Raw genomic sequence first — 22,471 nt, 5'->3', positions numbered from 1 at the left:
AAGAGTCTGGCTGGGCGTCCTCCCTCCCCAGCCTGGCATTCCAGACAATGCAAGCACCAAGTATAGAGAGAGCGCAAAATACTTGAATAAGGTCAGCACTTGCTTTAAGAACTGAGATGTTCTGCAGTGATAATTACGTTAAGAGGTTTCTGTTTTTCAGTTGAGTCACTGGGTTTGTGCAATCATCCTTGAGAGGAGTGTAACAATATTACAGTTTCAAAGACCAGAGAGTAACACAAAACAGCTGCAAAGGCTCTAAAACACAAACGGGTCATCTTTGCTAACCAGGAGGAGGGGAAGAAAAAGCGCTTTTTGGCAGTATTACAGTAAATTAATAATCATGTTCTACTCTCTCAACTTCATTAAAAGTAAGAATACTTTCCAAAACTGCTGCATACTCAGAAGTAGAGGTTGTGAGTTTGGATACTCAACGTTGATGGGACACAAGAAGAAATGCTGTACTGAACGTTAAGGGCATTCTGCAGAAACTTCTATGAACGACTTAAGAGTTAAAACTCAGTTTTCACATTAACATGTGTTATATTATTGGGAGTGTTACATACAACTCCTTTTCACAGATCTGCTTGGATTTAAACATTTTTCTCAAAGCTCAAGAGTGTCACACAAGGAACCTGAAAATGAAACCTACCAGTCAAGTTATAGGCAGAAGGGAAACCTGTCTAGTTAAATCATTAATACCCAAGCTGAATACAGAAAATGAAGCCAACATGCACTCCAGATTTTACATATACACACATTCAGTTATATGTTAAGTTAGTCAATTGATGCTTTTTTTAAAAAAAAAAACACCCTAAGAATCATGCATTTTGTTAACCTTCCAAAACGGTTTACATGCAGAGCCACAGCTGCTGTCTCTCCTCTGAATTCAATACAGGATCAACAGCTTCTAGCAGCTATGGATCCACGTATGGAGCCTTGACTCAGCAGAAACCTAAACAAGGCATTTATTTTAAATTTATGCATAATTATTCTGCTGACTCAGGTTGGCTGGGCTGACTTCTGTTGTCCAATGTTTGTCTGAAAACAAAGAGCAATTTAAAGATGTATGCAGTTCCATGCACTACATAGCTTCATTTGTTCAGACAAGAGCTAAGTTTCAATGCTGGGGTGGGCAATACGCCCTGCAGGCCTGTTCCCCTTGGAAGAACAAGGGTGTAAAGAACAGGATGCACCTTGAAGATCACCATGACACCCAGAGGGACTGCATGGATCTGGGAGGCGCACCAGGATCCTATTTAGACTACATATATTTAGATTTCATTTGGATTTTTATTTATTTTTTTTTTTTAGGGTCAAAGACAACAAAAAGAATGAAAATTATCCCTGTAAGGTCCTTTGAAATGCAAGACCTTCATTTACACAGACTCGCCTTTTTACCGGATACACTCTATCAAACTTCCAAAAAGGACCCCTAATACCTTTTTGTTTAGTTTGGAAAGCTTAATGTTTTCTCTGTCACTTCAAGCTTTGGAAACACCTTTACAGCAATTAACACACCTACTCTGCAAACGTAATTTCTAATAAATGATCTTAAATGCCCAGCCTGAACTTTCAACTTGGCCGCATGGAACCAGAACAAACAGACCACGCAGAAGCCAGAGAACAGGCAAACCCCAATGTATTCAGCCCCTCAGCGCTAAGGTGGGGTGCCCAACCTGTAGTGTTCCTGCCAGGACAAGCCACGCAGCCCATGGCCCTCTCTCCCAAATGTCCTTGGGATGCAGGCAAGGAGCAAGGAGCTATACATGCTGCAGCCTTTGGCTACGAGAGGGAGCCTCTGCAGCCCAGTGCGGCAGGGAGAGAGGACACCACTGCCATGATGCGAATGAGAAAAGTAGAGGGTTATATTTGAGTTCCTGGATCTGAAGCTGCCCAAAGCAGAAGAAAACCACTTTCCCATCCAGTCACAGCAGAAAAAGCTTGAAGGATGTTTTTAGTAGCATGCACAGTATTTGAGCAAATCCAGAATTCCGCAAACATCTCACTTGCCCACAAATGATCATAAGGTTAATTCAAAAATATTCTTACAAGTGCTAGGAAGGGAATGAATTGGTTGTTTTACAGTTCCCATAGGTGAGTCAGTAACTTTACAGAAAAATCAAAGGGACAGGTCCTGCTTGACGAAGAACAGAACAAAAAAAGTAAGTCTGAGCAACAGGGAAACAGGAGAGTTGGAAGATACAGTAAGACATTCATGCACTCAGCCACATGCCTGCCAGGAGGGTTTGACCCAAAAGTTTCCCTGCCCATAGTTCAAACTTCATTTGTAACCTAAAGCAGGTTCACTTCTGCAGCTTTATCATTTTATAAATAAACCCCTTCTTGATTATTTTTTTTTTTTTTTAAATCCCTCAGTGACAGCAAGAGCAACACGCTTCACCACGTAGCACATTAAACAGATCTGTCAAGGGAGGTACACAAAATTTAACAACATTTGACACTGCACTCATACCAATGCTTTATTTCTTCAGGATAGGGACCAAAAAGGCAAAGAGGGGAAAAAGCATCTGCTACTTTTTTTTCTTCTATATTTAAGCACTGTAGATAACTTGCAAGAAGACAGGGAGAACTTCCTCCCACCTCCCACCCACTCGTGCTGGGAACCCACAGGGTCAGCAGCTTTGGGCGCTCACTCTTGCAGCCAGATGAGCCCCAACACCTCACTGCATTTCTCCCTCCCCAGGGGCCATGAGAACAACTCTCAGCTCCTCAAAAATATGGCACCTCCTCCTTTCCCCTGTACTGGCTACGTGGGAATCTTCATCGCTTTCACCTTCCCCGTACACATCCCTCTGCGACCAGCTTTAACCCCACCTGAGTCCCATTGGGTTTGTGCTCTGGACCCAAACACCATGTGTGTGACAGCAGTTCCAAGGGGGACAGCACAGAAATACAGCAAGATCATTAACAACTCCAAAAGCATGTTGTAACAGCAAAATTAAGCAAGGGAATGATATTATAAAAAAAAAAAAAAAAAAAAGGGTTCAATCATAGCATGGCTGCTATAAAAATGACAACAAAACGAGGCCTGTTCCACTCCTGGCTCAAAGATGTCTAATTGTGAAGTCCTTACAAGACACCAGTGTGCTGACCCTTGTCACTAGACACGGCACACATTTGAGGAGGAAGACAGGAACCCACAATATCCAAGAAGAAAGTCCACTTGCTTTAACCACTGCTGACAGACACCTACGGTGACATCTGCAGTATGAGAACAGTGGGTTGTTTTTTTCCAGAAGGCTTTTAAGTGCTTCTCTCCCCTCTTCCCACCTTACAGAAAATGCTGTCTCCTCCTCCAAGATTGCAGATTGATTTATTCAGTACTCAGAAGAAGGATAAAAGGGAGATGGAGCCAGTTAGCTGTCAATTCACAGAAACAGGTTCAAAAAATGGTTCCTTCTTCCCAGATCATGGCACGTGTTTTTCTCAGCTCTCACCTACCATGCATTGAGGGGCTGTCTTCTATCACACAGGGACAAGAAGCGATGAGATTATGGAAGGTGGGTGAGAAAGGAAAAGAAATGGAGGGAATATCACAGACTCTTTAACGCTGTTGGGTCTGAAGTCAGACGATTTGTCACAGAAAACGAGAAACAAGTTTACACATCATCCAAAATTAAAATCTTATCACAAAAAATCATGTCACCCTAAAGATGACCACTGCAATTTAAAACACTAAACTTTTCCACAGACAGACAGTCACACAGCGCCTACTGAGCAAAACTCCCTCTTGCTGGCTTCCATCTCTCTCTCCCTCTCTCACCTAAAGTCAGCTAAAATTCAAGAGCAGTTTTCCAGTCATGTGGCTTTCTATCAGCATAATTATTGATTCACCTATTAGGAAGGACAGTTAGAGACAGCTCACCTGTTCTGGATAACACACAATTTAAAAAGTTAAGAAACTCCCTGCTCCAGCATTTTTTTGCTTGTCCCTGGGCTCACAGTTTTTAAGGAGAGGGAAAGGACAAGCTGCAACCTGCAGGCTGAGAGCTGTTCAAAGCACACTTCCCACCCAGCTGGGACGAGCCCAGTGCAGGAAAGGGAACCAGAAAGTCTGCTTCTGTACAATCTCTGTATCATTTTTCCAAAGCCTGATGGGGTTTGCACTTGGCCAAGTAAAACCCTTAGTGATGGCGACGCTGCAGCTATCAATGATGCATGCTTCCATTAACGTGATGATGAAACTCCTGTGACAAGATGGTGGTGGGAGAGCAACAGGAGCAGGAGATTCAGCTGCTAAAAAGGACAGATTGCCTTTGTGCAGAACTCCCTTTTTTTTCTTACTCATCTTTAGTTTTCTATGGTTGTCAAGCGCCCTCCCCCTGACAACAAACCATGCCACCTTCTCACACTGAGGAATAATGTAAAGGTTTATGAGATTACAGGCTGTTAAAAAAAAAAAAATATGTGGTAGAAAGGGAGAACAGTGAGAAACGTTAATAGTTACAGAACATTTACATGATGACTTTTTTTATATTATTCCAAAAGATTCTACAAAATTTTGCAGGTATCTGCACAAGTCATGTCACAGTGTCAACATTCCTAACAGGAGTAAGTTAGCAGCAAGCAGTTTATTTTAAAACATGATTAACTTTGTACCAACAGCTTTAAGGCTTTTGTATAAGAACATTAGACACTAGCTTCAGAATATGATGTAAGTGACACATAATAATTGTACCCAGGTGTTCAAGTATGTACCAGGAATACATTACAGGGGACTGAATTGTTACGACAGAAAGTCCTATCGCTGTTCCATCTTTGTCAGTGAGCAAAGCACAAAAGGTTTTTAACAGTACAAGTATGAAGCAAGTTACCTTTCTTTGCTTTCTTCTGTAGCTTCAGTGTGTCAGACGATTTCTTTTTTATCTCTTGGCGGGCTTTTTTATATTCTAAAAAAACACAGTCTCTATTATCAACATACTCGATGTCAAAATGAATGTTTTTCACAGAAAAGGCTATGTTTAAAGACATTAGACTACAAATTTTAAGAGGACAGCTACTGTTAATCAAAGCAACTTAGAACTCACATTTTGTAGTGCCTATATGTTTGGCTTAATATAACATTCCAGGGTGTGAGCACATTCACATACCAAAATCTTTCCCAAATAAACAAAGCCTTTACAGAAATAACAACTGAGAACACAGTACAAAATTAGAGTGCTTTTCATTTCAGAGACTCATCCACTCTCAGGAATGGAAAACAGAGATGACAGGTTTCTTGAAACATCTGTGTTCAAAAACAAGTATCCAGAAACGGCAAGGCACAGAATATCCTGTGATCCCTCTCCAGCATGAGAGTCGGGCAGAGGAAGAGGGTGTTAAAAGTTTGCCCAAGGAAGGGTCACATTGCCAGCTCTTTCTGATGAAGTGCAGCACACTGCAGTTGTCCTCATTTTCAGATGAGCTGCAAATCCCAGGAGAATTAAAACCCCAGAACAAAATATTCTACCTCTAGTCCAGGCACACTAAAGGTACCAGATATCAAAACTGATACGTAAAAAAAAAAAAAATAAAAAATAAAAAATAAAAGGCATGTATGCATCTATATACATATACACATACACTTTAACAAAGGAAGTCAACGTTATTACTCTTCTATAGATGCAAAACCAGAAGCAGGCTGGTGGCAGGCACAGAAACTGTACCAGGGCCACCTGCATCCCCAACACCCAGGTCTACCCACTAAACCCTAAATCTCACTGCCACTTTGGCTGGGGTCACCCCTACCTGCAAGAACCCAGGTGATTCCTCTCTCCAGCTCACCACCTACTTAACACTCTCCACAGTACAAGGTGGAAATTTTTTTCAAGAGCTGCTGATTTAGCTGCTTCTACTTGAGCACAGTAATAGTGGGGCAAGAAGCAAATCCTCTTTTGGAGGCCAAGCATACTCATTCCCATCAGTTCTCCCCCTCCCCAAAATAAATTATGGTGATAATGCTTCATTCAGACATAGCAAGCGTCTTCAATTTTCAAGGGTCTGTGGTTAACTGCAACCTGCTTTCAGCACCCATGCTAGAGGGCCATCATCCCCAGTCCAAGTTTTGCAAAGCCAAACACATCTGCCAACATGCTCTTGCTGTGCAAGAAGACTTTGCTGCCTCCTGCTCATTCCCCCAGGAAAGCCACTGGAGCCGTCATCAGCACTGCAGCTCTGAGCATCCCATGTCCAACGACACAGCTTTCCTGTTCCCCAGGTGCACATTTCTGTATCACATCGGATATAAAATAACGATGGTAAATGTTTTACAGGGCTGTGCGTTCTCTGGAGGATGCTATGTCTGAGACATAACATGATCTTACAGTTAGCTTTTAACTACACCCCAGGGCTTTTCAGGGGTAGATGCAGCATCCCCTATCACTATCACTCAGCACTATTGGAGACGATACAGTGAGAGCAGGCTAACAGAGTTAAAATTAGTCACTGCTTACTAGCCTAGAAAAACAACCCATCCCTTGGGGTTCTGCAAACTAAACCTTCACAATGTAGACGGAAGGGTTAAAAATCTGTTAGGCACTTTGGGAGTGGAGTGGTTTAGAAGAGAAAAGTTGCTTTACATTTTTAAGCATGTTATTCAGTTCCCCAGTACAAACATGAAAAGAGGAAGAAAAGCTGATATTACAATCTTACTCCTATTAAAGAATTCTTCCTCTGTAACTACCTTTTGCATGGTCTTTATCCAGTTGATTGGCCACTTTCTTCCACTCTTCCATCTGTTCTTGAAGTGGGTTTATCAGACAGTCAATTAAAGCACTAATTTTGTTGAAAAAACACAAAGAGCAATCAAATCCTGCAGATGCCCCTATTCTTATATAGAGAGCCAAGGTCAATATTGGAGTATTTTTACTTTTTGCTGTGACAGCTACCAGTGTCACAATGTAAATATCAGAACATAAAAATGTTTATGCTGGAGAAAGCAAAAGAAAGGACTGGATCAGAAAAAAAAAAAATCCACATCACAAGATAACCAGAATTATTGCACAGAAGTCCAGGACAGTGAGGAACGGAGTGTAAACTATAGGAGTGACCTGAAACAGGGCCAATGTAAACAGTTAGATGCTACTCATCTGCCACACAAAGAGCAATTTAAATGGATACTCTGGATACTGGAAAGGTTCATGCAGCCATGAAGATTATGAACTTAAATAACACATGTATACGCACAGGAAGACAGAGCAGTTTTACAAGCGAACAACATCCTGTCCACTGATGTGCCTCACCTCTCACCAGTGGAGTCCATGATACAGCAGTAGTAATGCTCCACCAATTAATGAGGTTGGGATGAAATCATTTAAATAGTTAACTCTGGGCTAACTAAAGACTAAAGTTGTCTCCTCACAGCCAATTTCACAAATATCTTTATTTCAAAAGGGGAAAAAAAACCCATACCAGGTCATTCAGGCAAATGGTGAAGCATCATTTTGGTTCACCTCAGGTCAAGTATAACCTTTAAGTCTGGTTAAAAAAAGCACACGTGCAAACTACTACTTACTACAGAAGTAGGTTGTTTACGTATAGCCCAGCTTACACAAGTTAATCCTCTCCCATTACCTCTACAGTCTAACTTTAACTGTAAAAAGGGGATGAGAGGATTTGCATTTTCCATACTCGTTTACCGAAAGTTCTTCTCTTGGCTGCAAGCTATTTGGGCTCTCAGTAAGTTGAGGAAGCAGCACAACACTTGCTGCTGCTTTAGAACTTAGGGACAAAGCTTAACGTCCTGAAGCAAAGACAGGTCGGTCACACCAGCAGCCACCAGCTCAGCACTGAGCAACTGAAACTAATAGTGGAAATTTGCAGCATTCACAGTGCTTTCAGGCGACAAGCCCAGTCCTGAGAACATGCAGTGAAGTCCTGCATGTTCACAACACCTAGTGTGCTGTTGGGGAGAAACCTGCTGTTCTCAATGATATGGTCAGAGATCAGCTGAAAAGCCACTGCTGGTGAAACAGCTTTAGGTTCTCCCCAGTAGCTAATGGAAGATGAACCTCGAGCTCCGGGCCAGGTACAAAGCCACTCACCTTGAGAACTGCCGGAGTTTGGACTCTATACTTCTGTGCCTCATACACATCCTGGTGAGAGCAGACCCAATCTCTCTGGTACCACCTGAAAAACAAAACACGAGGCAGGTGAGATCCCTGATGAGATTCCTGCCTGTAGTGCAGAGGCATGTCAACCAGAGGGCAGGTGCCAAGTCTTCCAGAGCAACTGCGAAACAAATTCATAGTAACTAGAGACCAGGCTATTAACCTGGCAGACCTCAGGGGTATCTACCACCTTGGAAAGAGATTAATTCTTGTTCATCCAGAGACCACAACTGCACAATTAAACAGGATTAAAACACAGTTCTTCCCAGCAGCTTTATGCGCCATGAGGCCCAACTCCGTGGCAGACGATTTAAAAGGGTTTGAGATGTCAAAAGACAAGAAGCAAAGCTGGCAAGCAAGTGGGCATCTACAGACAGTTTATTTCCCCATTTTGGAAATAAACCTAAGGGGTTCAATCCAATTTTCCCACCTCTAGATGCTTTAGACCCAATGCCTCAAAAGGATTTTGCTCCTCCAGAATACGTAACTAATTCTACATATTGCTTCCTATACCGCAGACACATACCGTCAGTGTCCCGCAGGTACCGCCACCTCAGCTCACGCACGTGTTTTGGGGACACCGCCAGCAGGTGGCGCTATTTGCTCTAGACCCTCGCTCATCTCGCGGCCTGACGACGGCGTGACAGCAAGAAAAATTTTTTCTAAAGGTTCCTCCTCTGAAGTGTTCCCTTTTAAAAGCACACATGCCTCCATTTCCCACTCTAAGCAGCATTATCAACTTTTATTAGCCCATTACATGTCAATATAATTTTGGTTTGCTTAGTGTTAGTTTTGATAATTGCGCAGTTCCTACTTGCAAGCCAAATCGACTATTCTCAGGGTACACACATCACCCTTTGTACAAAGCTTTTCCAAACTGTGGTATTCTCCAGAACGGCGAAGGTATCAGCTTCTAATTAGAAGTCTCACTTGATTATTAAAATAACCTTAAACTTGTAATATACAGTAAAATATCTTCCTTAGGCTTTAACAATGGTATTGCATAAGTAACAAATAATTTCCTAGTAAAGAAACTTGAAAAATTTAGTCATTTTATTTATTTTTTAAGCACAAAAGCAAGTCACCACCTTCCTGCATTCTTGTAGAATTAAATCCTGTGCCCACGAAATGGCTCTGGAACAAAGACACTAAATAACTGGAACAAATTGTGGCTATTTGGTATTTTCCATTGTTCAAAAAGATAAACAGAAAGTCCTTTGTCACTTGCCCAATTACTCATGTTTTTATAAGGAGCTTTTGAAATAATATTTGGTAACACTGAAGAGCTATAGCCTTGCTGCGTATGGGTGGCTGAGAAAAGCATACGGACTCCAGCCTGGCTCCAGACCCATCTCTTCCAGCAATGCCATGCTTGCACAAGCTGCAATAGATATAGAAGATGGGGAAAGGTGTAACGGAGAGAAAGCAACTGGAGGAAGAGGACAATGCCCACAACAGTAAGTGGATCTCTGTCACAAAACATGGGCATTTTTCCCTGAAGCCGCTATCAAATAGAAGTAACTCAAGAGCCTAATGCAACACAACCATTTACAACAAAATGGTAAAGGTGGAGAAATGAACCAAAAACTTCCACAGCCATCGGCAGAGCAATTCCCAATAGCGTTTAAGCAAAAGGCAGGGGTTTTTTTAGGTTGAAAACTCACTGAAATATTGGAATATTAAGGACTGTCAATGGTTAAGTGATACTGCTTTCCTAAGCCCATTACATGAAAAAAGAACAATAGGAAACAAGGCACCATGTGTTCTGGAGACTAGGAAACAAGGGTCAGTTACTATTAAATTGCAAGGCAGCAAAATTTTCACTAAAACCCCAATAACCAAAGTGTAAATATATCCCCTCAACATATAGTGAAGATGGATGGGCAAGGTCAGCAAAACAGCTATACAAAGTTACGTCTATACATCAGTAGTTGTGCTTGTTTAAAAAAGAACACAACAAAATAAATGAAGCCTGGAATAAAAAGATTATGCCATGGAAAAAAAACCAAACTCAACTGGTTGGGGATGAGGGGGTTACACCCAGTGAGGTGACCTGAACTCCCACAGCAGCAGCTCTTACCAGCTATTCACTGGGGAAGGTGGTGCTCAGCTTTCCCTACAGAGCGCAAATCCCTCCCAAACAGCGCTCACATTATGAACTCAACCTGCCTAAAAATGAAGCTTTTAGGGAGGACTGGGAACACCTTGCTCCAAATGGCTATGAGAAGAAAGGATGCCCGTTTCTTTGCAAAATCATAACTCGCTACAATCAATAAACTGAGTTTATTGATGAGTAAACTCAGTTTACAATAAACTGAATTCAGAATAAACCAAGTTTAACTACCTTGGACATGAGATTTCTGCAGTACTGCAAAATATCAATATTAACACTTGCAGTGAACACGCATCCCCTATACAGTCTTTACAGCTGTCCTCTCTGCTCCTCTTGCCATAGGACCATTTAAAGAGGTCTAGAGCCTCCTCCTGCTAGGCTTACAATGCTGTTGGACGCAGACAGGACCGAGCTTGTTTTTATTCCTCAAAGCCAACTCATTTGTAGCCCGCTGCCATCTCACAGCATGCCGGGCAGCTAATGGACACACAGTGCATCCAGCACGGAGGGGGGCAGGTGGCAGGCGCCCACTGAAAAGCTGTTGTGTGCCAGCAGCTTCCCCAGCCAAGGGGAACAGGTCTCTGTTCAACGTGTGCTGCTACAATAAAGTCACTGTGCATACACATTTCCAATTCCCGTTTAAAAGCTAATGTTACTGGTGTCTAATCAAGCGTAGGAGAGAGAACCCTTGCAAAAGGACAAGGGGCTTTTTAATTTTGGCCCTTCATCAATTAGCAGAAGCAGGAATGGTGTCCGAGTGTTCCTATATACCTACCCAGGTGAGACAGCCCACAGAGGTACCCCCCGCAGAGTTTCTAGATGCTGAAACAGCAGCAACAGCATTTCGGAAAGAATGATCTCCTTAGATATAACTAAATAATCTGCATTTTGGGGATGCCTCAGGAATTCATTGTTAAAAACCAGTCAGCAGACTGAATGAAGGACAGGACCAGCCCACCTCCTCCTACACCTCAGTCCCACTCAATGTATTAAGTACTCCAACAGCACCAGAGTTAAACGCATCTTTACCTCCCTATCCCCAACTATATTATCTGTGCTTCCTGAGAAGGCAAAAAAATTAAATACAGGCCACTCCCCACCCCTTGATTTATTGAGTTGGAGCATCACGGCCATTTCTGATGCCTTCAACAGTCCTTCCAGTCCAAGTCTCCAGTGGAAAGGGTTTACCTCAACTGCCAGCAGGTTTCTGTGAAGGCTGGTTCCCACCAGAACTGCACTGATGCTCCTGTTTCCAAAGGGCTGGGATCAGCTGGCTACACAAACTGGCAGAAGGGATCTACTTTGTACCACTGTAGTGGTTTGAAAATGTCCACCACTACCAAGAGACAGTAGTTTGGATTCATTTCTTTCACCCAGTCTCTGTCAGACAGTCTTAGTGAAGAGGAGTAACACATGCTTTATATGAATTATCATTTGACGTTACAGTAGTAGTTTACTCACAGAAGGAGCAGGTGCCAACAGGCACACAGAGGTGGACCTCACACGTAACGTTAATGCATGTGCAATTCTTGGCATTGGCTGTGCAGCTGAGTATTCAAAATCTGGTAAGAAGTTCATTGCACTGGGCTATGCCACAGACAGAACTTGCTTCAGCCTCAAAATTAATTTAGGGTTTATCTTTCCAAAAAGACTGGCTCCATAAGTGACCAATTGCGTCCTTACTCAAGGACAGAGCCATGAGCCAGGTAGGCAGAAGACCAAGTGGAGGTAACTCCTTTTTCAGTGCTATTAACCTGCAGACGTGGCAAGAAGAGCATCTGAAACAGAAGCACGTCAAGAACATGCTGAAAGCACTGCCTGTCTCCACTTCACTTACAAGCAGGTCCCTGGCAAAAAGTCATGACATTCTCCAGTAGCTATAAACTCCTGAAGAGAAATACTGAAGCCACATTAGCAAACTTTTCATCAAACCAACAGTACATTAGGTGGGTGACCTGGCCTCCATTCACTGCCCTGCAGCTATGCAAGTTAAACTACTGTGCCTCGGGCTCTCAGTGTATAAAATCAGGCTGTGAATTATCTGTTTCTCTGACATACTACAATAATTCACCCATTAAGGCAAACAATGCTTAGGAACGGTGTAAAGTAATACTTGGAAACTGGAGACAGAAGCCATATTCATCAGAATTCCCACTCAGAGAAAGCAGTTTAACAAAACACTCCTGTCAAATTTGATAAGAAGGCGGGTGATAACATCAGCCTTATTTCTCATAAGTAAAAGGCAACTCTGCAAGGCAAAATGTGCTTTCACTCTCACCTTCCCTGCTTCTCCCTATTCCTGCCTAAGCCTGTAAAAGACCAAAAACCTTTTTAATGTGAGATAATTAAATGAAAGCCTGTGGATCATGACACTACAATGAGACCACTGTAAAGGCTTAAATGATTTTCTTTCGATGCCTGCTTGTCACTCAACATTACAGAGAGACAACAGGGAGCGACTGTAGGAAACAGACTCAATTGTTTTATTGGAGTCATTATGTTCGTATTTAATAATGGCCGTATATCAAGGAAATTATTATTTGATGAAACATGCAGCTGTACAACTGCACGGCCTCCATATACTCCAAACAACCCACTACAATCAACCTCTTATCTTCCTCCTCTTGCTTTGCTGTTGAGCAACCCCAGAAAGCTCACAAGATGACTGCCTTTCAGGAAGTGTCTTTAAGGCTCCAACTTATTAACGAGCTCATCTTTATCTTCAAGGGCAGAGTCCAAACGAGCCAGCTACTTTCCACTTTCCCAAAAGAGAGAGAATGATGACAAATGGGTGTAATGCTTTTGTAATTTCAGTTATCAGAAGGGGCTTCCATTTTTGAGCAAAGATTAAAGCAGGAGTGGAACAGAGGCTAGATTATTAAATACAACTCTGAACAGGGAGGCTATGACAGGATGACTAACAGTAGGACATTTTAAATTAATGGTCATTACTCAACCCTTATCCAAACTCACACTGTTAGAAGAGCAAGCAGTTTCCACCACTGATTACATGGGGCATGGACCTTAATCTTGCAAAACTGTTTATGCAGGTGCCTCCGTGAAACTCAAGGATGATGGGGCCAGTGCCAGGGTGCTACAGCAGACAGGGAAAAACCCTCCTTTCTTCTCTAAAAGTGACCAGCACAAGGGCTGTAAGCATTACCACTAGGACAGAAACCTGAAAGCAGAGCTATGGTTGCACTTCATGTTTCAGGGTGTCAATGGCCTGCAGGTAAGGCTTGTAAGTCGGAAAAACACATGAAGAACTGCAGACAACAGAGGGATGTTGCTCAGTATCTAGCAGCCAGGAAAAGAGAACGGGACACCCTTATTCCTACATCTATCATGAGCCTTTTTGAGCAGTTCTCGGCAAAGTCTATGAAAGTTGCCGCTCAGAACCAGCAAAAAACTATTTCCCGAAATATTAAAAAAAAAAAGAAAAAGTTGTAATTTAGACATCTTCCAGAGAAGACTGGATCAACAAATACAGATTCCAGGTCAAACGCATCTAAGGAGTTTAGATTAACCAAATTTAATAAAACAACTCTGGCAGCCCATTGTCATGTACTGCATCTCTGTGGTTGTCCTTGCAAATGAACAGCTTGCTTGCAATGTTCAGCCGAGCACCCTTTTGGGCAAATTACTTGGAAAACATATTTATAGAGGCCTGATACGAAGCTGTCACATTTGCTAGAGCCCCATGCAGTTCTGATGAACCCGAGAAGAAAATGTGGTTGGTGGTTTATTTTCTCTTTTGCAGAAGAAACTAGTATTTGTTCATGGATGGGACTAGCAGGATCTCAAATTGCATTTACATTGATTTTAAAGGAGGAAGAACACTTAAGAAGTGGCAATAGCAGCTAGTTAAAACAGTAAAGAAGCAAAAAGAACAGGAAACCTGAGCCACCCCTAGCCCACAGCCTGCCCTGGCAACCGCCAGCTTTAGAAAGTCCTTAAAACAGACTATGATGATGTTCCAGTCAGTATACTAAAACATGCAAGAAAGCTCTTATGACTTCTTCTGAGCTAGCTTAATCCTCTGGTAAGCAGCATTTTTGCTTACCCTAGCTGTTCTCCTAGCAGAGCACTGGGCAAAATCATTACCCCACAGGAGTCACCGCATTAAGCAAGCTGGGGCAGAATTTCACTCATGCACAGAGAGGTCACCACACAGTCCATCTGACATATTAAATACGGTCATGAACCAGCCCTGCTGTGATCTTTGGACAATTTGGGTTTAGTCAGCCCTCAGGGCATTCTGAAAAGCTCATCTGTGGCCCCCGGCTTTTAATGAGGATGCCACACACACAGGTGGCTGAAGATGCTTTGGGAAAGTTTAAGTTAAGTAATCGTAGGATGCATTGATTCAATTTCTGAGAAACTAAGAAGTCTGTCTCGGTTCACAAATTTGTAGGAGACACAAAATGCATCACTGAACCGTGACATCTTGTTAGAGAGCAGTAAAAGTCCAGGCAGAAGTGTTTCCCAGTAACAAAAGCCTCAAGTTCGAGCATGTTTGTATCAGGAGTGTAACCTGCTTCCTTTCCCTTTCCTAGACTGTGCTGCCAGGACAGAGAGCAGCGTTTTGTTTCTGGTGATTTCTTTCAAGAGTTAATATCCATCCCCCCTCGCAGGTGCTTGTTGCTCATTTTTACAAACCTAGAGTTCTGCATCAAGGGTTTAATGCCACAAAAATAAAGCATCATTAGAAAAAGATTTGCTTAGAAGAGCAAATACACACACTTGTGTTTTCCAAAGCCCATTATTTACATTTTACTCTTTGGAATACAAATAATTTCATTACTAAAAACATACAGAGTTTACTAAACATCTATACTCAAAACGAAGCTGTGCCCACTACTACTGTCCATACCTTTTCCCCATTTCTTTTCAACTTTATAGTTGAATGTATTTCCAAAATCATTCTATGAATAGCTACGTAACCTAACGGTCTTATTCTGATCAGACCCAGCTGCATTGCTCCAAATGCTACACCCACTAATGGCTTAAGAAAGGCAGGCAACGTGAGTCATCAAGCTCACTCTCAAAAAAAAAAAAAAGCATGCTATTAAAAAGGACTCTCTAACGAAAAGGGAATTCCTGAAGCTGCTGAAGAACATGAGGCCAAGCCAATGCAGTATTTCAGAGAAACCTCCCACCTATGCAGCATCCCAGAGCTCAGCTGCCAGCCAATGGGTATCTAAAGGCCAGCTCCATCACCCAGGGATACTTGCAGCACCGAGGAACACGCTCCACTACATGCTGCAGATGGTGAAAAGTCTGAGATCCGGTTCAGACCTATTTGATAGCCAGACTCATTGATCTCCGTACCTTCATGAATATGGCTCTACATGAGCACTTGTTGTCAGCCTGATGTGTGAAGAAGGCAGTAACTCAAGATCCTTATGTTCTTCTTGAGTACAGCTCTTTATGTCATCTGGGCACAGCTATGAACTGCGATGTAATCTGATTAGACATCAGTAATATTCAGCGATGGGAAGGGCTAACACACTTAGAGCAAACGGCTTGGAACACAAAGCGCAATCCCACCGCACGCACAGCAGAACACGCATGGCTTGTTTTGAACTAGCAACTTCCAGAGGCTGTGAAAAGCCTACAGGTACCTCTCCTATTTGTGTTTAGCTGTCGGCATTGCAAACATCTCTGGCCCCCAAAATCAAAAGCTCCTTAACTCAGGTCTCCCACCCACCTGTGCTGCTGCTCCCAATCCAGCATGGATTTCAGCTATGGCCAAATGGCTGCTGCCTCTGAAGCACAAAATCAAGCACCACCAAGACAAACAGGTGCAAAAAGCAGAAGAAAAAATTATTTTTAAATCCAAGTCAGCTGATCTAACTGAAACCCCACAGCAAGCAGATCTGCAGAATAAAGCAGTGCTATTTTTACATGCTGTCACTTCTTCCAACAGAGCACGCTTCCTTAATGAATGAAGGGGAAGATCATGGGCGGGGGCAAAGGGAGGTAAAAATCATTCAAACCACCTTAAGAAATTATCAGTTCAAGAAATTTTAGATAAAGTCCATTATGTTTCAGTTAGTTATACAGAGATACAGCATCATCAACACATCAAAAGACTCAAGGCACACCTAAGCATTGAGCACAGCCACTTAGTCCCTGGGCACAAGGGGAAGCTCTGCCCCTGCCCCAGGTGTTCAGGGATGTGGCTCCCTCTCCCTGAGGCAGCCTCATGGCTTTACTCAGTGTTCAAGAACTCTAACTGCAACTGGCATTACTGAGGGAGATGCTGGTGGTGATCCTTCAAAAGGCAATATGACCTCTTTCCAGTACTTTCTCAAGGCAGCTGCTCTGTGTGCTCCAAAGGCCATTTAAAAATCATCTCAAATATGTACTGAAATACCCATGGCTCAACTTCATCCCCCCTGATTTATTTAGTGTGTCTCCAAACTAATTTCAATGTGGCTTGGTAGAAACCTAGAGTTTAAAAACACATTGACTTTGCAGACTTCTCCAAAACTCAGGAGGCTCGTTAGCAGACACACAGAGAACCTGCACACCTCTTCAATGGAGTGGCAGATAACAAAAGGGTAGCAAGAATCCAGGGCACTAGTGCTTACAGTTATCCAGATCCCTCCAAAGCTCACTTTGCCCAGTGCTATATATATAGTTGTGCTGTTCACCAGGTCAGCTCTCAAACAGTTAACCAGTTTTATCCTCACTGATAGGCTTTTTTTTTTTTTTTTTCTTATTTTCAACTTGTTCCTCAGCCTTACTACAAAATAATGAATTTTCACAAAAGCGAAGGAGAATGTCACCGCATGGGTTTGACACCAGCTGACTCCTTAAGCCCCCAGTACGAAGGAATTTGATACACAACACTGAACTCGGCTTAAAAAAACCCACATAATATTCCACCTGTTATAGAAAGCGAAATGAGGACAGTCACCTCCGAGCAGAGAAACCAGAGGTCTTTGTGCTTTTGGCCACAAACTCAATAAACACACACTCTGAAAGACACAGCAACCTCTGTATTCATACTTTTGAATCTGGAAAAGGTACAGGAATTTTCTCCTTTACTTGTAAGCAGCAAGTGAAGCAAGCTTCACACAAGAACAAGGTTGCATGCAGATCAGGTGAGACAGCTTACAAGCACAGGACTGCACTCCCCAGATCTTTGGCTGCTTTGAATGCACAGATTCACATGCTCCGCAGGCAAACTCCTGTTTATCCCACAAATCCTTCCAAACAATCTATGCTGTCAGGCTGCATTTAAAGTGTGCCTGCTTAAACCATGAAGAGTGCAGCAGGAGAAAAGCTTCACAAGTTCCTTTGATTCACAAAAAGAAAAAAAGCACATCTTGTAGAAAAGATCAAATGAAGCTGCAGAGGTGCGTGGCATTACAAACATGGCATACAGCAAGACACTTCGCAGCGCTGACTGGCATGCAAACACCAAGGGCATGCTTATCTCCTCCTACGAGAACAGAGCAACTGGATTTCTTCTTCCAAACAAGTTTTGTTGGACTGTAGTGAAAACATATTGAACACTGAACAGCAGATGAATGTAGTTCTGCTGCACTTGCTCTCTGCGATGCACACACATGCAATGCACACCAGATTTGTAAGATCTGTGCAAGTAGACTAAATTTTAAAATATCACTCAATCACCCTTCGCAAGAACAACTGTAAGAAGCTTCAGGAAAACGGGATTTCAATCAATGAAAAAGACTAGAAACCAAAAGACAGAGGGAAAACAAAGATGAATTAAGAGCAAGACATTGCAAATTCTGACATTTAAGCCTTGAAAGGGGAGCAGAAGCTATCATATGCCCACAGAAGCTGCTTTACAGCACTGCTTCTCCATCATTTTAGCTGTCCCTTCACTGCACTACAGAACACTTTTTGTACCTCCCTTCATTGAACAGCCCCCTAGGAGAGGAGCAGGAAGGAATTTGCACTCACACTCCACGCAGGACAAAACTTCAGAGCACTATGACCATTCTAGCAAAGTCCTGCTCATCTTACAGTCCTTAATCACGAAACCAGCTGGGGCTGGGCAGTTTTAAATAAGGCTGTGATCCATATACAGTGTGCTGCTAAGGCTTTTGTAGCAATAGCATGAAAAACTATGTCAATACCCTGCTTAGGGGATGCCCCTCTTTCCATGGTAGGGAAGTCCATGTGCCTGTACTGCTCCGCTCCAACTGCTAGTGTAATATGTTTCGTTACTGTTTTTTTCCTTTCAGCATTTCATGCATAAACCAGGGAGACAAAACTGGAAGGGACCTCAGGAGGCCATGGGGTCCAACTTTGATGAGGTTCCTAGGGGTCTGTCCAGTGCAGATTTGAGTGTCTCTAGGGGTGCAGATTCCTGGGCTCCTCTTCCAGTTGCCAACTAGTGGCCCTGTGAAAATTGTTTTCCTTACCCAAAAAATCCAGAGTCCATTGTCCCAGCAGTTCAAACCCACAGGCTGTACTCCCCTGACATTGCTTCGTCAACGTAACAACAGTAAATATATGTAGAAAGTGTTCATTGGTTTTACCAAGTAAAAGCTTCGATGCCAAAGGAGTTCAAACACCCACTTTATGCACACAAAACAGCATTATCACAACCCAATCTGGGAAAAAATTACATCGGTGGTATTTTCAAAATGACACAAAACCAATTAAAGTTCCCCTACAAAAAGCAGCCAGCCTAAACACTAACTTGTTCAAATGCATCCATGAACATTTGCTGCAGTTCTTAGCATTTCTCAAAAAATGAATTCACAGTACTTCATGATTAAGCTGATTGTAGTACAGAAACATTCATCTGGTTATTTGACATCTCTGGTAATGCAGGAAATCCATCTAAACCTCACAGCTCCTCACACGCTCTGATGCTCCCTTGTTCTTCTAAGAGACCTCGTCAACCTGTACCTACAACGCACAGTTGGCTGTGACCTATTGCTATTAATTTGTCTATTAAAGACAAAAGGAGGTCAAAGTTGGATGGAGGATTTCTGACCTAGGCTTTAAGCACTGTAATGGCACAGGACTAGCATATAAATTACAAGTTTAGAGGAAAGTGCTCAGAGAGGGTCACCTATTTAGAATTTATTAACTACTCCCCCCAGAGACCACCCTGATTTAGTACCATGTAACCCACATTCTCACATTTCACTGTGATATTGTTACGCAAAAGGTTTCTCTTCCATCCTATTCAGCCATGTGAAGCAGGAACGATCAACTCACCCAGCTCTTTTCCCAAAGACGATCAACTTGAGGGACAGGTCGCTCAGAAATTACAAACACACAAACATGCACACTGTACAGAGTTTGAGGAAACCCACATTTGTAACACTGTGCTGGACATGCTGGGGAAGAAAAGCCTTGGATCACTCAACAGAAAGTCATCTTGCCATGTGGTTTCAAAACCAGTTTGTAACACACAGGGCCAACAGAGATGACGAGATTTTATTTTGCTAACCAAAGTGAGAGCCACCGGGTTTTGGAAGCTTTACGACTTGGGCTCTGGTCCCAAATCCCCAAGCGTAAGCTTGACTCAAATCCATCTGCTGCTCACCAGCATGTTCAGCTCTGTCGTAGACTGAATGGCAGAAATCTTGCAAGACAGTGAAAAATATAGTCTGCAGAATAAGGATGCAGCCGCTCTAAAAAGGTGTGCAGGAAAGATGCATTTACTGAATTGCCCACCTTCCCCAATGGGTAAGTAATGCTTTAAGGCACTGATTGATGAAGTATGTTTTTCGAGATGATGGCACGTACCCTACTGCAAGTCCACAGGCAGTGCAAACCCCAGGCTGCCATACAACAGGGTTGAGATCATGGCAACCAAACACCGTACAGAGCAAAGCATCTTCTCACCATGCACCCAACAACGAGCGACCCCCACGTGAGCTGCTCAACAACACTCGCGTTCCTATATTTAACATCTGCACTGAGAAGTAATTTATGGTTTTATTTAACAGGAGCTTCTCAAAAGGGGGCAAAGGTGCCTCAAAGTGTTTTCCCCAGAGTAAAGTGCGTCTGCAGACAGTCCTTGAGGAGCAGCTAACACACGGAGTTTAATAACACGATATTGTTCTCATTCCTTGACATTCTCCTGGGCATTGCAGTGTCAATGCAAACCAAAACTTTTCTGTATTTAAAGTCACAGTTAAGAAGAAAAACACGCACACACTTTTCACATCATTTATAGACCAGGCACAACTTGTTCCAGAAAGAATCAATCCGTTTCTCCCACTTATATCCACCAACCAACTTAACCACACTGAACAGCCAAACACGTGTACTGGTAACTGGTTTTGTTAACACAACACGCCAAAGTGAAAAGGAACCTTAATAATGTGATACAAGCAATATTTTAATATATATATATTTTTAATGTGCTCATTTTTAATGTGGTCAACTTCAGCAGTTACGCTCCAGTAAGCATGATGTATCATCATTCTTAATAGACTTCCAATGCAACAGCAGTTTCTGATTTATTTCCCCCCATCTCACATCCTCTTCAAAGTCCATTTCTATTTCAAGCATCAGTACCCAATGCCTGCAACATCTGCAGGTTGCCAAGCCAGTTTATCTATGGAAAAATGGATATGAACTACTTGCCAACAGAAGAAAATACACCCTGCGCTGAAAACCGACTAGCTTGTGCTTTTTCCATCTATCTATAAATATGGCAATGCCAACTGCTAATTAAAGCAGACAGGTTCAAAGGGTGTAAAAGCTGTAATCACAATATGACACGTCTAAGTCTCTAAATATATCTATTAAAAAATGAGGCTAAAAAGCCCTCCAACCAAAACCCTGTAAAGGGATAAGCACTCCCAGCTTTTTACACTGTGTTAAGGAGAACGAAGCGCTGCTGATAAAGACATCCCTGTGCAGGAAGCACAAGATATGCAGCGAGAAGCACAGCAAACACAGCCCATGAGATCTGTTGTTACATGGTACTGAAGCCACACTCTCCTCAGGCTCCCGAGGAGCCCTTCAGCTGCCGAAGTATCTGCTCGTGACGTAAGCTGACAGTACCTGCAATGCAGCACTCGCACAGGCACTGAGTATCTCTGAATTTGTCTTCCAAGGCAGCAGCACTGTCACTCATCGTGAGCAAACTCAAGGGCATGCCTTCAACAGAAATAATTGCCATGTTTAATCTGTCCAGCTGCAATCAATTTCAGATACAACTGCTTGCAATAGGCTTTAGCCTAGATTTTTGTAACAGCTTGTTTAAAGTAGGTAAAATAAGTGATTCCATTAAAAAGATTGCCCCCAAAGAACTGTTTTTTGGTACAGGAGTAAGGACGGTATAATTGGGTCTTGATGTAAGCAGTATTTCTCTGGTTAAGAAAAAAAATCTGCCCAAATAAAGTAGTTGGTGTCATTAAGCTGCCATTCCCAACAGGATCAAAAGGCCATGAAAGGCACAGCTTGTAGGTCAGACTACGATAAAAGAACAATGTACCTCAGTTGGCAACCCAAGGAATACACAGTTACAGGTGGCAAACCAGTAATACATGTGGGACAGAATATGTTGGCCTTATTTTCCTACCTGGGAGATGTGGCAAGACCCTATGGCAGCAAAGGTGGGAAGCACTAAAAAAAATCCTGCAGAGACTGATGCATTGTGAACACTATAAGAACAGAATCACATTCAAGGAGCTCCGGTTTTATCGGCTAACAAACCTTTACACCAGGTTTGCTGCAATGTAGGCAAGCTGGGGCAAATAGACAAAAAATAATTTAAAAAACGTATTGAGCTCCAAAGAGAGACAGGGTGAGTTATCTGCTTTGAAAGCAAAACCAAACCTAACACTATTCTAAAGCACTTATGAAGATGACTGAAGACAAAATAGGTACAAATCAGCATCAGCAATTACCCATCCGATGACTCCCCTCCCCTTACTAGAGTCAGCTCTTGGAAGTCCAGTCAGCAGTCCTGATGGGCAGGAGGAGGGAGAGGATCCCCAGGGACTTTTTTTCTAGCATGAACCAAACGCGAGAAGACTGTGCTTTAAACCTGAAATACATACAGAAGGTGGTACAATACTGCTTCCTTTGAAGTTTGACTGCCTTTTGCAAAAGGAAGCAAAAATAGCATCAAAAGAAACGAGCTTGCAAAATGAAGGTGAAGAGATCTTTTTAGCAGACACTTTTCCAAGAAGGTATCACCTCCCTTCAGCCTGACCCCTGGGTGGAGCAGCCTCCAGGGAGTCACAGGGACAGGTTGCCCCTCATCTGAATGTAGCTGCTGGCTACTAAAAAT

The 22,471-nt window shown here is 42.7% G+C and overlaps 1 protein-coding gene across 22 annotated transcripts in view; it reads right to left on the bottom strand.

Moving 5' to 3' along the window:
• MTSS1 (MTSS I-BAR domain containing 1) overlaps nucleotides 1–22,471 on the bottom strand; it is a 127,105-nt gene that overhangs the window by 27,226 nt on the left and 77,408 nt on the right. For all 22 annotated transcript variants that reach the window (XM_037381620.1, XM_037381618.1, XM_037381629.1 and 19 more), the window contains 3 exons: nucleotides 8,043–8,127; nucleotides 6,683–6,774; nucleotides 4,836–4,910 (listed from right to left, as the gene is read on the bottom strand). In XM_037381620.1, coding sequence (XP_037237517.1) covers nucleotides 4,836–4,910; nucleotides 6,683–6,774; nucleotides 8,043–8,127 — 252 coding nt within the window. The remainder of the gene's footprint in view (nucleotides 1–4,835; nucleotides 4,911–6,682; nucleotides 6,775–8,042; nucleotides 8,128–22,471) is intronic.

The sequence above is a fragment of the Falco rusticolus genome, chromosome 3 (assembly GCF_015220075.1).
Source record: "Falco rusticolus isolate bFalRus1 chromosome 3, bFalRus1.pri, whole genome shotgun sequence".
Classification (NCBI taxonomy): domain Eukaryota; kingdom Metazoa; phylum Chordata; class Aves; order Falconiformes; family Falconidae; genus Falco; species Falco rusticolus.
This window is presented reverse-complemented; position numbering and strand designations above follow the sequence as displayed.